This window comes from Schistocerca cancellata, chromosome 11, assembly GCF_023864275.1.
Source record: "Schistocerca cancellata isolate TAMUIC-IGC-003103 chromosome 11, iqSchCanc2.1, whole genome shotgun sequence".
NCBI classification, from domain to species: domain Eukaryota; kingdom Metazoa; phylum Arthropoda; class Insecta; order Orthoptera; family Acrididae; genus Schistocerca; species Schistocerca cancellata.
In genome coordinates this window covers 39,961,248-39,978,865 of record NC_064636.1, presented here as the reverse complement: position 1 = coordinate 39,978,865, position 17,618 = coordinate 39,961,248, and the positions used below count along the sequence as shown (strand labels likewise).

Here is a 17,618-nt window from a genome sequence, read left to right as displayed (position 1 = left end):
TGCTGACGGCGGTCTCGGCAGTCCGCCGTCTGCCGCTTTGCGACTGGGGGGCGGAGAGACGAGTGGCGGTATTGAGTCACCGGACGGGACTGACGGTGGCGGAGCGATGTGTCGGGAGCAGTTTGATAAATCTGCGTCCGGACGTGCAGTGGGCGAGACTGGAAGTGGCGGCCGCAATTCGGCAGACCGCACAGAGTACGTACGAGCTCGGACGAAATACGGGCTGCCGACGCCTCCCGCGTTCCGGCCCCGTCGTGCGACATCTGTGACGCGGGGATCACTTGCCGACTTTTCTGATTCTGGTGGAAGTAAAGAAGTTTTAAACAGTTACGGCACGTTTTCTAGAGACTGTGAGAGGCCACCGAGTAAACAGAGGGCGAGGAAGTGTTCGGGTCACTCGGGTGTCAAACTTTCTCACGAGAACTCAGTTTTTGAGCTAAAGAGTACGGGAGCCAGCAGTCTCGACTCCCCGTGTGCCGACAGACGGGAGGAAATCTCTGCCGAGGTGGAAAGCTCCAGGAAAGCCGTCTCGGCCGGAAACAGTCCTCGCAGACTGAAGTTCCCCGTATCTGCGAAGCCTGCGACGTCCGTGTCGGCTGACCACTCGCTGAGAAGTCTAGCTGTGGTGGACAATTTTGGTAAGCTTGACGTACGGGCCGAGCAGAAAGGACAGGTGATAGGCAGGGTGGCAGACAGCAGAAGAAGTGGACATTCCACAGAGCTGCCGGGGAAACAGTACGTGAGAAATGTGATGTCAAACCTCGGCAGTAAACTGCCGTTCGCTAAAAGCTGGCAACAGCAAAAGCTCACCAGGAGCCAACCGGAGGTGTCTGCTGGTGCGGTCGACGTGCCGGGAAGAAATTTCGGTTTGCGCGGTGCGAGGAGGAGGAGGAGCAGCGTCGTGGGTGCCGAAATGTCTCGAAGTACGGAGAGTGCCGACCGTAGAGGAGCTTCCGGAGGGAACTGCGCCCCCTGGGAAGTCCGTCCTTCCGAATCGGGACTGCAGAGGTGTAGCGAGGACGGGCTGCTCGGCAGAGCGAGGAGTCACTCCTCACCGTTCGATACTAATTCGTGCGGCGAACGTATTCATACGAGAGACACCCGGCTGGCCTCGGTCGAATGTGGTGCGTACGGAGAGCGTCACACGAGAAACTGGGACGGGGCATTTGAAAGACAAATTCGCGGCGGTGCACGAGATCCTTTTGACGCACCACATCTGTCGGGAGGCTGCCGAGATGTGGGCAATTACGTAAGTTCGGGAATTCTCGACGGATTGTACTGGCCGAAGCTAGCCGTGGGGTATTCGTGTGACGCTCGGTGCGAAACGTCGTTCGGTGTGAGAAACTGTGGACAGAACTCATCACGTGAGGAGTCAACTTCCTACAGTGTTCAGTGCCAGCCGGTGAGTGAGTTCTCTCAGGGTACACAAACGGAGGGACACGACCAGAACGACAGCTCGCTTTTCCGCACGTATTCTAAAGTGAAAGAGGCTTCCGAAGCAAATGCTTCTCCTATTGCCAATAACAGCCGTACCCAGGTGTTTTCAGAAAGAGTTGTCCGTGTACCGGGAGCTGCCAACACCCTAGTATTCGGTAGTTATCACAGTGACACAGCAGATTGTGGTAGGTATCTGGGAAATTTGGCTTCACCGATGCGAGACGGTACCTCACCGGGAACTACTTGCGATATTAGTTCCCCGGAAAGTTTAATTAGCGGAATACCGAAGAGTTTTCCCAGAGGGAGAGGAAGAGAGAGGAGAGAGACCGGTAGTGGAAGCAGGAGAGTGGTCCCACTGCTGGGCTCAGAGTTTCCCCACCCACCTTCCACCAACTCGTCCTCTTCGTCAACTTCCTCCTCCTCGTGGGACGGCTCGGAGCCGTGGGACCTGACCCCGTACCTGCGACGCGTCCCCACCATCCCGGCAGCACTGTCAGACGTCGCAGTTGCGGTGAGGCACGTCCCAGAGAGGCCCTCTTCGTCGTCCACGCTCTCCCTGACCACCACGGGCTCTTCCACATCGGTCAGTGTCGGCTACCCGGAATTCACGGACGATTTTGCTATTTTCAATGCGGGTTACCGCTATTGAACTTTCCTCGGGCTCTCGGTCTCTCGTAGCACAGTCATTTCGTCTTAATTTTTTTGTCTAATGAAAATTGTGTGCCAGCCTGCGTCTCGGACCGAGACCCTTGCCTTTCGCAGACAATCCTCTTACTGACTAAGCTATCTGGGTATGACCTGTGACCCACTCTCAAACTTTATTTCCACCAGTGCTTCTTCCCCTGGTTTCCAAACCCCACAGTAGTACTCCCACATACTTGCAAGACTAGCAACCTCAAAGAAAGGATGGTGCAGAAATATGGCTTAGCAACAACCTAAGAGATTGTTTCGGAACGAATCTTCCACTCTGCATCAGAATATGCGTTGGCTCTGAACTTCCTGACAGACCAGAACCCTTATCTGGAACCTCAACTTCTGGAGTTGGTGCTATTACCGATTGAACTATGCAGTACTGTCCTCATTGTTTAAAATCTGCCAGCACCTATCTCCTGATTTCCAACAGTGCGGACTCAATTATAGTTTGAAATATTCATTCCTGACTGGGTGTCTGGTCTAAGTGAGAAAATGAGAGGAGAAAATAAAACTTCTGAAGGTAAAGACTGTTGTACCAGAGTGTAACTCAAACACATGCTTCTCTGCATTTAGCCAGTCTCCAAGTATCGAATTAGAAAAAAATTAATAATTAATCTTTTACATACAAATATTATGTAGATGGCTGCCTTGGTAACTTCACCCCTTCCGTATGCCTCTTCTATTTCACCTATTTTGGAAGTTAGTTTCCCTCCAAACTCTGATTCAGAGGAACTGACTTTTTCTGAATCCCTCCCAACCTTCTGCTATTTCGTCCTTACCATTGGTGCTATTCCAGCAAGCTGGTAAAGTGTATGAGAAAGTAATGCAGAGATTTATGCAGATTAAATTTTTGGGGAAATAAAAATTGGCATACAGATGAAAACACGACATAATAAAGTCACTATATTTCAAAGTTTTTTTGCTCCATTTAAAGTGCACTTTGGAGGTTTAGCTCAGTTTTCATGTGGCACTTTTGGTGTTCAGTTGAGATGCATTGCACCTGGAAAACCAATTATGTCAAACTGGTATCATCATCATTATCATCACTACAAGCATTATGACTTTTTCTTGTTTTGCTTGTTATGATACCCATTGCTTCCTCGGTCTTCCTTGATTTCTCCCAACTGTCTTAAAGTTTCTTATCTGTAAAGACAGTCTTTCTCCACTCTTCCTTTCAAGATGTTCATTCTAGTTTCTCCTATTTTCTTGTATTTTATTAAAAAGATTAAATATATTCAGTTCTTGCCTAATTTCTGAATTTTAAAACGTGTCATGTCTTGTGCGTCACATTGCTGCTCTTAGAAATCTCATCTCTGTTGCTTGTATGCTACTTTCTTGTCATTTATATATAACCCATGATTCACTTCATAACTAAGTATTGGAACTGTCATTGTCTTGTTTGTTTCCTCAGTTCGTTGTTGAGACATTGGTTTATTTTTCCCATATATATTTGCAAATTTTGTTAATTTCTCCTCTGTCTTCTTCATGTTTGTATGCAGTGAGAGAAGGCACTGTAAATTCCACACTTTCTGACGATGCTCTTGTTGAATTGAGCAAAACCGCTCAGTAAAAAATTATCCCGAATAACTTAATACTCGTATGTCATGTCACAACCTAAACAATTAAGATGTTTGACCTGCTCTATTGTTAATCCCAATTTTTGTCTGTACAGGATGTTTTCCTTTAAAGGCCATCAGTTTGACCTTGTCTTCTGAAGCCATCAAATGACACTCTTCACAAATCTTGGCTAATAAATATATTCCCCTTTGTAGGCCATCTATATTCTCCACCAGCAGTGTGGTGTCATCTGCATATAAAGGTAACTGAAGTGGGAATTACCGTTAATTGAATTACCCTGCCAAATATTTTCTTTCATTTCTGGATTGCATCATCTAAATAAACCTTAAAAAGTGTGGGTCTGACTCCTTTGTTTGTGGCTATAGGCTGTGTTAAGAGTCTCATGTACACCTACAATTATGTTTCTTTGTTTTACAGACTTTGTAAAACATTTGTGAGGAATTGTGTGTATCTTCATTCCCCCATAATTCTCCACAGTTTCTTTCTTTCAACATTACTGCATTCCTTGAATGCTGAATGGGTTTCCCTATTGTATTCTCCATTTTTTGATTAATTTAATTACAAATGCTGCATCTTGATCTGCCCCTCCGAAATCCCACTTGTTCTTCGCCTAATAAAGTTTAATCTATAACCTGTAATTTGTTGTTCACTATTCTTGCATAAACTCTATATGCTGTGTCCAGTAAGCTTGTTCCTCTATAGTTCTCATAATTATAGCTATCTCCTTCTTTAAACAATATTACCTTTGCTTGTAACTACACTTCTGGAATAGCCCCATTTCTCCAGCACATATTAAATAAAAATAATAATGTGCATTTCAGTGTTTGTGCCGTCCATAGCAGTAGCTTTCCTATTCTTTACAGAGCTGATTACTTCTCTTAATTCATCCATACATAAATCATCTACAGATCCTATTTGTTTCATTCTCTTTATTCTCTGTAGAACATGTTTCTTTATACCACAAGTTTCTGTAATGTTCTATCATTTTTGCTTGTTGTATGTTATGTATTTAAGTAGCTTCTTTTTCTTCTTGATTGAGCAGTTTCAATGCTTTATAAGCTATCATTTGCCTTGTGTGAATATAATCTTCTATGACACTTTTGAAACTATCCCAAGATTCATGACAAGCTCATTCCGCTGTTTGATTTGCTACATTTCTCTCTTGTTTGTAAATTTGATGATTCTCCTCTGTTGGTTCATTGATGTACATAACATAAGCATCTTGTACCTTTTTTATAATTGTTGGTAATTCTGGTCTCCAAATTTTTAACTGTTTCTTCCTCCATATCTTTTCCCCAAAGCTTCTTCAATGCTTTCTTAACTGCTCTTTCTGAATTTTTACAATCCTTGTCTATTTCTTCCGCTTCATCTTTCCGCTCTAGTTCTCAGTTAAGTCTCCTCTGGTGCAGATCTTGTATGCTTTGTTCATTTAGTAGATATATTTTATAGATTTCTTCCTTCATCATGTCTTCTGTCAACTTCTTGTACATATCTAAGTGAGATATCACCAAGGAATGGTCAGAACCTATGTCATTATCCCTGTGTGTACCCTCTTGTCTCTCTTATCTTTCCTACCAATTTTTCTTTAAAGCTGTTGTTGTTGTGGTCTTCAGTCCTGAGACTGGTTTGATGCAGCTCTCCATGCTACTCTATCCTGTGCAAGCCTCTTCACCTCAGAGTAACCACTGCAACCTATATCCCTCTTAATCTGCTTTCTGTATTCATCTCTTGGTCTCCCTCTACGATTTTTACCCTCCACGCTGCCCTCCGGTACTAAATTGGTGATCCCTTGATGCCTCAGAACATCTGCTACCAACCAATCCCTTCTTCTAGTCAAGTTGTGCCACAAACTCCTCCCCCATTCTATTCAATACCTCCTGATTAGTTATGTGATCTACCCATCTAAACTTCAGCATTCGTCTGTAGCACCACATTTCAAAAGCTTCTATTCTCTTGTTGCCTAAACTATTTTTTGTCCACGTTTCACTTCCATACATGGCTACACTCCATACAAATACTTTCAGAAGCGACTTCCTGACACTTAAATCCATACTCAATGTTAACAAATTTCTCTCCTTCAGAAAAGTTTTTTTTGCCATTGCCCGTGTACATTTTATAGCCTCCCTACTTCTACCATCAACAGTTGATTTGCTTCCGAAATAGCAAAATTCATCTACTACTTTAATTGTCTCATTTCCTAATCTAAGTGTCTCAGCATTCAACTACATTCCATTATCGTTGTTTTGCTTTTTTTTATGTTCATCTTATGTCTTCCTTTCAAGACACTGTCAATTCCACTCAGTTGCTCTTCCTAGTCCTTTGCTGTCTCTGACAGACATTGGGAAACCTCAAAGTTTTTGTTCCTTCTCCCTGGACTTTTAATTCCTACTCCAAATTTTTCTTCTGCCTCATTCCATCCTGAGTTTCCATTGTTTGATTTTTCTTTTGTTTCCTTTACTCCTTGCTCAATATACAGATTGAATAGCATCGGGGATAGGCTAAACCATGTCTCTCTCCCTTCTCAACAACTGCTTCCCTTTTGAGCCCCTTGACTCTTACAACTGCCATCTAGTTATTGTACAAACTGTAAATAGCCTCTTGTTCACTGCATTTTATTCCCACCACCTTTAGAATGTGAAAGAGAATATTCCAGTCAACACTGTTAAACACTTAGTCTCTAAGTCTACAATACTACTTAGGTTTGTCTTTCCTTAACCAATTTTCTATTAAAAGTCATAGGGTTAGCATTACCTCATGTGTTCCTACATCCAAACTGATCCAACTTTAAAGATTAATGTATTCAATAGGAGGCTTAAATACTCATGCTAACCGTATGTACTTATGAATATCTTTTTTCCAGAAGACAGTGTTGATTATCTTTAGTTTGTTCAAAGAAACAAAATCACTCAGGAATCTTCCATTTATCATGTCTGCTCCTGCTGTCCCCAGCATCTTTGTGAACATGTATATTCCCTACTCTTGTTTTTAAATCTTCTGTCAATCTTATTTCATGCTTATTGTTATACTTTTCCAAAACTGATTGCAGTTTGTCACAGAAAACTATAGACTCCTCTTGTTTGCTGCCGTTAGATGCATGTACTGCAATGACGGTCAAGTGTTTTCTCTTCTTTTTGAAAGTTAAAACTATAATTCCTTCATTTATATACCTACAGCAGGTAATTCTCTTTCCCCATCTCTTATGTTAAAATATCAATAGGATGTTTTAAGTTCATTTCTTTAATTGCAAAATGCTTTTTGTTTATGGGTAACCATACCCATCTACCAAAAAAGCGTGAGGCCATAAAAATGATCATTTTAAAACGTTGTAGATATTTTGACATCATTGGTGGCACTAGTGTAATGCACCTCAACTGAATACTGGAGGTGTTACTTGATGTCTAAGCAAAGCTTCCGAAACCCACATTAAGTGAAGGGAAAAAAACTTTTAAACATAGTGACTTGTTACATTGTATTTTTATATATTTTTTTGAACATACAGTTGTGGAGCAAAGCTATCAAATGTGTGTTTGATTAAACAAAGATTAGGGCGTAACAATATGTCCACGAAGATGGCATTAGATATGGAACACGACCTGTGGAGGGAAAAAGGACAAGAAGAAAGAATACGAACTGTGTGTGTTCTACATGCATTGTCCACCCTTCCTGCTCATTTCTGAAGAATCCACAGAAAACCTAAACCTGGAAGGTTGGAGACATATTTTAATGCCTCTTCTGTGAATGAAAACTGGCATTGTGTTGATAAACTCGAGTCGTGTTCCAGAGGGTGCCTGTTCAAATCCAAAGTGGACACACATGTTTAGTAATTTTGCGGCCTGTGGGTCCCCGTCCACGATTAGTTTTCTTAATGACCACATGGCGTGACAACTGGTTGACTATATAAACTTTGTGTTATTTCTGTTTCTGATGTTGGGCCACATTTGAACACTTGACTAAAACTAGTTCCATTGGAAGATGGGTTGGCAAAAACTGCTCAGTGTCAAAAAAAAAAAAAAATTCTTAGATCCTTCCTCTAGTATGCAGCGACACTACCCACAGCCTGGCATATCAAAATATCTGTTAATTTTGTTGCTTTAGTTCAGGCATTCAAAACCAGGCCAACTATTTGAGCACATTAAAAACCACCCAAGTCCATGACATAGGAAGGCACTCTGGCCCCAAATAAAACCTGTCTCGATCGACGACAGGGCTGTGTGTGCTGGCAAGTCAGGATGTGGTTTTTAGGCAGTTTTCCATATCAACTTAGGTAAATACCAGGTTGGTACCCATGTCCCACATAACTTACACACTTTGAAAAACGTTATATGCATAGTAAGGCAAAATACTGCTGTATTCAGAGACTTTTTATTGAGATGTTATTTTCTGGTGCTTTAAGTTAATTTCGCCTCCACAGCCATTATCAAGCTATTTCCATAAATCATCATTAACGCTGTTGCTATTTAATAGCTTGTATTGCTGCATAGTGTAGGTGTAGTACAGACAAAATTGTTATTCTCTAGATATGTAATGTCTCGGCAGCAGAATTAGTTGCTGATTAATACTGGGTAAGTCCTATTTAATATTTTCTGAAGTTTGGCAGTAGTGGAATTTGCTGCTGGTCACTATTCAGTAAGAATTTTGTTAAGTTTGGCAGCTGTCAAGTTTATGAAAATATTAAATAGATCTATCATATATTGAATAGAATATAAAGAAACATTCCACATGGGAAAAATATATTAAAAACAAAGATTCCATGACTTACCAAACGGGAAAGCGCTGGTAGATAGACACAATAAAAAAACACACACACAAAATTTCAAGCTTTCGCAACCAACGGTTGCTTCGTCAGGAAAGAGGGAAGGAGAGGGAAAGACGAAAGGATGTGGGTTTTAAGGGACATATCTGCCTGTGTCTGTATATGTGCCGATGGATATGTGTGTGTGCGAGTGTATACCTGTCCCTTTTTCCCCCTAAGGCAAGTCTTTCCGCTCCCGGGATTGAAATGACTCCTTACCCTCTCCCTTAAACCCCGCATCCTTTCATCTTTCCCTCTCCTTCCCTCTTTCCTGACAAAGCAACTGTTGGTTGCGAAAGCTTGAAATTTTGTGTGTGTGTTTGTGTGTTTTTTTATTGTGTCTATCTACCAGTGCTTTCCCGTTTGGTAAGTCATGGAATCTTTGTTTTTAACATATCTTATCATATATTGATTGACGACAAATTCCATTGCTGATACTTCACGTACCAGTATCTATAGAATAAAAATTTCATCTGCACTACATCTCCAATACACAGCTATACAAGCTATTATACAGCAACAGTGTTAATATTGTGTTTTGGAAATAACTTGATAATGACCATGGACGCGAAGGAATTTTTAGCACCAGAAAATCATATTTTATTAAAAAGTCTTTGAAGATAGCAGAATTTTTTAACCTTAATATATGTATAATGTTCTTAAAAGTAATATAGAATGCTGCAGGCCCAAAATAATTTAAAAAAAAATGATGATATTTTTCACTGTGCAATTACACTGCACGCAGACAGAATAGGTAGACAGATTTCTCCCCTGGAGGGCAGAGCAGCAACAGCAGCTTTATAATGCCCTAAGGATTGATGAAACCGTTGCTAACACTAGTCTTTGTACAGGTATGGTTGGTTCACTGTGAAACTGGAGGTGCATCTTACCAATTCCGACCCACCGTCGGCTCGATAAAGGGTGCCGACAAGGAAGGAGGGGAAAAACTTAACTTTATTAATTTAAAAATGGGCGGACAGCTGAAACTGCAGCAACACAAATAAAGTTTACAAATTCTACCACTTGTCAAACTGTGTTGTCATTTAGAAACTCCTGGGGTAGGTTTTGTGTGGCTCTCCAGAATCCATTTGTGCAATTGCCGTGTGGTAGCATTGACGAAGACACTGTCAGTTTCTTTCCAATGATCTAAGCCTATGCTCGTATGCTAATGACCACACCATTGATGGGACTTTAAACCTTAATTCTCCTTCCTTTCTTCCTCCTTACGACCCGTCGAGTCCTTTAACCACTGTGCCGCCTCGCTCGGGTGGATACCTTTGGGTCGAGCTGTGGGATGCAGGAAATTGAGTGAGGAGAGTGTAAATCTCGGTTATGGTCATCCTCCGAACTGAGGTTTAATCTAGCTGGGATGTTAAGCATATTTTTTGCTGCTCTTGGGCTTGGTAAAATGCAGATTCACACCAACAGGTCTTCCTTTTTTTATGTCATTCAGAGTAAATACCTTTATTAATCTTCTACAAGGTTTATATTTAGTTCAGCTCACTAACTCTGTACCTCTGGGAATTGGAAAAACATTTACAGTTGTCTGTGAAGAATGTAAACAGTTTGCTCAGAATGTTTGACTTCTTCCAGAATGCGTGCCCATTGTAATGCAGCCAATAAAGAGGGTACTGTCTGTATACCTACACGTTCTGCAATGCCCCGCTGCTTGAAACTGTGGTTGGTTGCCATCTCTGTCATTGTATCCACGTGAAAGCAGCATGCCATTGCTTGTTTTACATTTGGAAATTTTTAATTTAGCAGAAACAGTGCGGCACCATTTTATCATTCATTTTCTCTTTGCAAACGAGCAAGGGGATCGTCTTACAATAACAAATACTATTGCATTTGCCGATTATTAGTGTCACGGAGCTACCTATTGAACTGTGTGCACAGCTTGTAGAAAAGGAAGTGCCTGCATTCGTTTCCAGGTCGTGCCCAAATCTCCGTCCTTTTCAGACATTGTTTCAGTTTCGTTTCATGAGAAAACAGTTTCTGTTGGCCACAACTGTGAAGCCATATTACACTTTTTTGTCCACACTAACTGGGAATAACAAACTCCTTTAGTGTTTGGTTGTAGTAGGTAAACAAATGTAGTAATAAAATCCCCGTAGTGGCATCTGCGAAGTAGACATTGTGATTCCTTTGGATTGTACCTAGAAATGAGTAGTGTCTCATACTGTTAAATTACATTTTGATAATTAGTGGTACTGAATTGCTAAATAGTTTTGAGAGCTCATCTTTTTCTTTCTTTATAGAAACTTTCCCCTGCATGAAATGTGTTGAGTTGTGTGGTCAGTTACACAGAACATGGCTTGCCAATTGTTTTAGTCTTCCTGTGCAAGTTCACAAGCTTATTAAAATTTTAGGAAATTATTTTTTGCAGAATTATCATAAGTTTGCTGAAAGTAAAATAGTCATTTTTTTTTAATTGTTAGTGGCTTTGATGATTTTTTGCACATACTAGGCTTGAGACTTTATTAATCCCTTTTCCCCATTCCTCACATGTTATTTAATATATTAATGTAACGCTTTCATACCAGTAGCGTATTTTCTCAGCATAGTAGATTGTTGTGCAAGATTTGAATATTGTTTAACTTCCTTGTCAAATATTGTGCAGATGACTGCCTTAAGCAGTAAGGCAGATTTTATCTTATTATTAGTCTAGGATATTCTCTTTGCCTCTGGTGCCTTGCTGACACTCCGACCACAACTCTGATTGAGCCAAACGGAGTTGCAAGTATACATAAACACGGAGTGCTAAACAGTCTGTGTTAACATGTGTGAACTGAGTGCACTCCTTTATATTGTATGGACTAACGTGTGTGCAGACCGAGACGAACTAAATTGCTTTTGCAACTTGGATGTCTTATTATCTGAAATGTCACATTACACAACTCTGGGCACTTTTATCTGTCGAGTGACCGAAGATTAAAAATGTAAGGCAAATGGTTGAATGGTGAGTGAGTTTTACTAGATTGATCATCAATTGTGGGATTGTTTTATTACTGTAGAACTATAACGGGTGAAATCTGTCAGCACGGCACTAATCTGAGGTGAGATATACTTGTTCTCAGTCTCTCTGCACACATTTTGAAGAAGCTTGTAATTTTCCATTGACTTCCCTCCCTGTACCCCAATTTCTGTTCTTCTCTCTTCCTCCAATTTTGGCCGAACGGTGCTGTACACCTTGTGGCCACACTCCTTCCGTATACTGTATCTATTCATTTTGTTCTTAATTTTTACTTTTTTTTGAATTTTTGATTCGTTTTTGTTTTCCTTTTTCTGCAACAATATAAATTTGTTTCGTTCTCATTTTCTGATTTTTATCTTTACTGTCCTTCATTTTATTTTGAATTTTGTTTCTTTTTTTGCAATTTCCACCTTTCCCACTCCTCCCCGAACCTCCGATTCCTCCAAATTGGCTCGCACGGGAATCTGGCGACACCTCCGGCTGCGGAACGCCTGCGGTCCACGCCGCTGCACTTTCTGCCGTACACCTCGTGCTGCTGTGGAAACTGGGTGTACGATTCACCACTTCCTGTCGCCTCATCTGCACTTAAAACGGATCTCTGAAAAATTGTCGCTCATTCGACTGTGATACGTACCGACCGAACATTTTCGAATTGTAATGTGTGTCGTCAACATTTCACAAATGGAACAATGAAAAAATGTGTTGTCTGTGTTGTAATACCAATTGGAATTTTTCTGTGTTTCTTAAAATTATCTTTAATATTTTATACAAATTAATTATTTAAAAAAAATTGTAATTTTTGGTGGAATGGCGGCTGTATTTTTTGTTGGTAAATTCCGGAATATGATTTTGTGTGGCCACGTGTCGTGATAATTTTGATTCGAACTGTATTACGTATTTGATGTGCGCACTCAAAAACTGTGCGGTACCGTCACCACTGTCGGACGTGCGGTGTCCGAACACCGGTACACTCCGACGCATTACCCGCACACTGGTGCGGAAATTGTCGCTGTGGGTGCAACTTCTGACTACGGCGTCCACTCGCCACGTCGTATGGGGTACGCAGTCGTCTCTGACGGAGGAGGCGCGTGCCGCCTACACGACGCTGGTGGAGGCTCCCGCTGCGGCAGTAACTGTGCCGGTGCCGGGCGTGGCGAGCGCGGTCTCCGGCGATGCCGGTTCCAACCCGCTGCGGCTGCTGCGGTCGGGGCCGCTGCCGGTGGCCGTGCGGCGCCCGCGGGGGGCGCAGCAGCCGCAGCCGCTGCCGGCGCCCAGGGCCCTCGGGGCGCCGCCTCCGCCCCCCGCGCAGGGCAGACCTCGTAGCAGGGAGGTGAGTGCCGGCTTCTGCCACCTTCTCGGTGGTAGGTATCATTCCGCAGTACGGTTATAGCTTAACTAAATGCTTGTGTACCCTGTCACCACATTAAATTAATATTAGGTTGGCGCACACATGCATAGCATTTTTCTGCAAGTTTAATAAACACAACAGATACGTACAGGGTGTTACAAAAAGGTACGGCCAAACTTTCAGGAAACATTCCTCACACACAAAGAGAGAAAATATATTATGTGGGCATGTGTCCGGAAACGCTTACTTTCCGTGTTAAGAGCTCATTTTATTACTTCTCTTCAAATCACATTAATTGTGGAATGGAAACACACAGCAACAGAACGTACCAGCGTGACTTCAAACACTTTGTTACAGGAAATGTTCAAAATGTCCTCCGTTAGCGAGGATACGCGCATCCACCCTCCGTCGCACGGAATCCCTGATGCGCTGATGCAGCCCTGGAGAATGGCGTATTGTATCACAGCCGTCCACAATACGAGCACAAAGAGTCTCTACATTTGGTACCGGGGTTGCGTAGACGAGAGCTTTCAAATGCCCCCATAAATGAAAGTCGAGAGGGTTGAGGTCAGGAGAACGTGGAGGCCACGCAATTGGTCCGCCTCTACCAATCCGTCGGTCACCGATTCTGTTGTCGAGAAGCGTACGAACACTTCGACTGAAATGTGCAGGAGCTCCATCGTGCACGAACCACATGTTGTGTCATACTTGTAAAGGCACATGTTCTAGCAGCACAGATAGAGTATCCCGTATGAAATCGTGATAACATGCTCCATTGAGCGTAGGTGGAAGAACGTGGGGCCCAATCGAGACATCACCGACAATGCCTGCCCAAACGTTCACAGAAAATCTGTGTCGATGACATGATTGAACAATTGCGTGCGGATTCTCGTCAGCCCACACATGTTGATTGTGAAAATTTACAATTTGATCACATTGGAATGAAGCCTCATCCGTAAAGAGAACATTTGCACTGAAATGAGGATTGACACATTGTCAGATGAACCATTTGCATAAGTGTATCCGTGGAGGCCAATCAGCTGCTGATAGTGCCTGCACACGCTGTACACGGCACGGAAACAACTGGTTCTCCCGTAGCACTCTCCATACAGTGACGTGGTCATAGTTACCTTGTACAGCAACAACTTCTCTGACCCTGACATTAGCGTTATCGTCAACTGCACGAAGAATTGCCTCGTCCATTGCAGGTGTCCTCATCATTCTAGGTCTTCCCCAGTCGCGAGTCATAGGCTGGAATGTTCCGTGCTCCCTAAGACACCGATCAATTGCTTCAAACGTCTTCCTGTCGGGACACCTTCGTTCTGGAAATCTGTCTCGATACAAACGTACCGCGCCACGGCTATTGCCCCGTGCTGATCCGCACATCAAATGGGCATCTGCCAACTCCGCATTTGTAAACATTGCACTGACTGCAAAACCTCGTCCGTGATGAACACTAACCTGTTGATGCTACGTACTGATGTGCTTGATGCTAGTACTGTAGAGCAATGAGTCGCATGTCAACACGAGCACCGAAGTCAACATTACCTTCCTTCAATTGCGCCAAGTGGCGGTGAATCGAGGAAGTACAGTACATACTGATGAAACTGAAATGAGCTCTAACATGGAAATTAAGCATTTCCGGACACGTGCCCACATAACATCTTTTCTTTATTTGTGTGTGAGGAATGTTTTCTGAAAGTTTGGCCATACCTTTTTGTAACACCCTGTATAACAGAGACTTAAGTCATCAATAATGTAGTCTCGTCACTGTTTACAGCAGTCTGCCAATGCTGGCGTAACTTCTCAATACTGCAACTGTAGAAATTGCAAGATTTTGAGATGAAGATCTTGTTGAGCTATGTTCAGAGTGCATTTTTATCCGAAAAGGAAGTTCACAGGTCTCAGTATGTGGCTGTATGCCATTGCTCTGAAAACTGTATCACAAATTGACACAAACAAAGTATACAATCTTTTTTATAACAATAAACAAGAAATACAGTTTTTATTTTCATTTCATTAGCAAACCTCACTCTATTATAACAGCCTTTTTTGGGCAAGCTAACTTGCAAGTATTTGTCTAGTGATGGTGAAAAGGTTTAATAAGAATACTTACGCTCTTTCCATGTCAACAAATCCTACGAATGTGTCTCGATTTTTCTTTAGTCTCGCTTCCATTATCAACTACAGTGTGGTGGTGACCGTTTGCTCACAGCTCCGTGCAGTGCCGGCTTCTTGTGCCATTATGCAACAAATTGAATGCAAAACTGGCATAAATCGAGCAGGTCACACGCCACATAGATCGTGCCCAGGTCAAATTTTAGTTCTGAAACTATTTCTCAGATATTAAAAAATTAATAACAATAGTTTTTCTAAAAGAGCAGGCATTGCCTGCAGCAGGGGTGACTGTTAAAACAAGTTTTTGCAAACAGCCACAAGCGTGCTTTTATTGACCAGTTTCACTCTTCTAATGAACAAGAACATTGTTAGAATATCCAGTTTAATGGATTAAAAATTGTGTTTAAAATTGCTGACAGCTCTAAAGATTAATCTGGCTGTACTATAGTACCTCTAGCTCCGACTACCATTATGCATTCACAGTCTGTTAATTCCCATCGTAAGGCCACAGTGGTGTGGGAAAGCTTTCCACGTCAGTCACCTGGCTACAAAGGATAGCTCCGGCAATGCACTGCCCTTTTTATACCTCGTGTATGCGATACTGCTGCCATCTGTATATGTGCATATTGCTGTCCCGTGTCTTTTGTCACCTCAAAGTACATATACATATACGTACATAGTGAGTGCTATTGAAAGTGTCTGTGTTGATATGTGTAGTGTTAAAACTGTGTCTCAGCCGTGTTTATATAAATGATGCAGCACAGCAGACCACCACCTCCCCTTGCTATAGTGTGGGTGAGAGCTGGGGGAGCGCACTTGTTCCGGTACGGTGAGTCGTCGTCTACTCCCACATCCTGTCTGGATTTATCTCGGCTAGGATGACTCGGTTACGAGAGACAGGTGCAGCTCACTCGCTAGCCACCACTTCTGTTTTTCGAGGCCACCGTTAGTCCTGCCACTCTTTATCGGCTTTATAAGGACAACCGAAACAACATTCCGACCACTGAGCCAAAACAACGTAACAGTCGTGACACTCGTCAAAGCATCGTACTATTTCAATAAACTGATGCAGGTCAAAGCCGGAGAGTTTTGCATCGGTTCAACTCACTGAGATGATATCTCCTGCAACATTTGGAAACAAGTAGAGAGTTAGTGGGAGAAGTAATGCTGTTAGGGCAGGTCGTCAGTTGCACCCGAAGAGTTCAGTCGGTAGATGGGCTCAAATCGCAAGTGCGGCAAGTGGAGTCTGTAACGTTTTAGAGTATCAGAAAATTCCAGCTGTCTAGTTTGTCCATTTCCAGCCTCGTACCCTACTGCCACCTCACCAGTTGCAGACTGGCTCGGAGGACGAGGGACCGTCGCCAAGCCCGACGTCCAGCGACGGAGCCAACCCGATCCCACTCCCGCCGCGCGACCGTTCGCGGCCTCCCGCACCTTCCAAGCCGCGCCACCAGCGGAAGCACCCGCTCATCATCCCCGGTGGGGGCGTGTCGCGGACGCTGGCACGCCTCGGCAGTGTCGACTCCGACGAGGGGGCGGACGATCGCGACCGACTGTCGCCGCAGCTACAACGGCGGGGCCACTCGCCGCCCCCGCGGCTCGACGAAGCGGAGGAGGAGGAGGGCGGTGACACGTCGGAGCCACCTCGGAACGGGCAGGTGGCGACAGAGACGACGGCCGACGCTGATAGGACGGGCAGGTGAGTGTTGCTTTAGCACTCCGTACTGGTGTAGCACAGTGTATGTCGAGTGCACCGCTTGTCATTTATACCGAGTCGAACCGTTATAACCACTGGCCACTGTGAGGTTGAATGCCACCTGACAGTGTCGCAGGTACGTGACGCGGTAAGCGAAGAATGTAAGTGGAAGAGAGACATACGGGTAGTCGTTATAGCGAAGATACAGGGCACAAATGCGGAAATTCACTGATATGAGTGGTTTTAGCAAAAGGCACACTGTTAGGGTGCTGCGGCTGGTAAGTGGCGAAGCTATTGTCTGTTGGCGTGTTAGTGTCATAAGCACCTGTGGAAAGTGGTCGAGCCGGCCGCGGTGGCCGAGCGGTTCTAGGCGCTTCGGTCCGGAACCGCGCGACTGCTACGGTCGCAGGTTCGAATCCTGCCTCGGGTGAGGATGTGTGTGATGTCTTTAGGTTAGATAGGTTTAAGTAGTTCTAAGTTCTAGGGGACTGATGACCTGAGATGTTAAGGGGCTCCGGAAAGGCTCAAAATCATGAAAAGTTCAATTTTTACTTTTTTGCGTTTTCTGAATCTGCAGACTATTACCTTTTAATAGATATATAATTTATTCAATTCCGAAGACTACAACTATTTTTAATTTTTTTTTGAAATGTGTTCTACATGGGCGTGACCCATTGTGGCGCTGTTAAACTGCTGTCAAATGGTGTTATTATTAATTATAATTTATTATTATTATTATTATTAATTATAATTTGAGTGTATTGGACACGTACAGAAGCGAATGGGAACAAGGCTTCGGCGACTGAAAGCTTCGTACAAAAAACAAAAACTCAGTGATGGTAAAGGGTTGGATGGGAAGGGAAGGTTAACTGACAGTGTAATTGACAAAATACAGAACTATTATGGAATGGCTATTAGGCAAAATACACAAAGTGTCGACGAAATGAAGAAGGCTGTTTGGGCTCTTTTTTTTTTTTTTTTT

At 43.1% G+C, this 17,618-nt stretch overlaps 1 protein-coding gene across 1 annotated transcript in view; it reads left to right on the top strand.

Annotated features, from left to right (window-relative positions):
• The window catches only part of LOC126108160 (activated Cdc42 kinase-like), a 323,364-nt gene that overhangs the window by 235,321 nt on the left and 70,425 nt on the right, over positions 1–17,618 (top strand). Inside the window, exons 18-19 of the mRNA XM_049913403.1 lie at positions 12,541–12,804; positions 16,275–16,639. Of these exons, the coding sequence (XP_049769360.1) occupies positions 12,541–12,804; positions 16,275–16,639 (629 nt within the window). The remainder of the gene's footprint in view (positions 1–12,540; positions 12,805–16,274; positions 16,640–17,618) is intronic.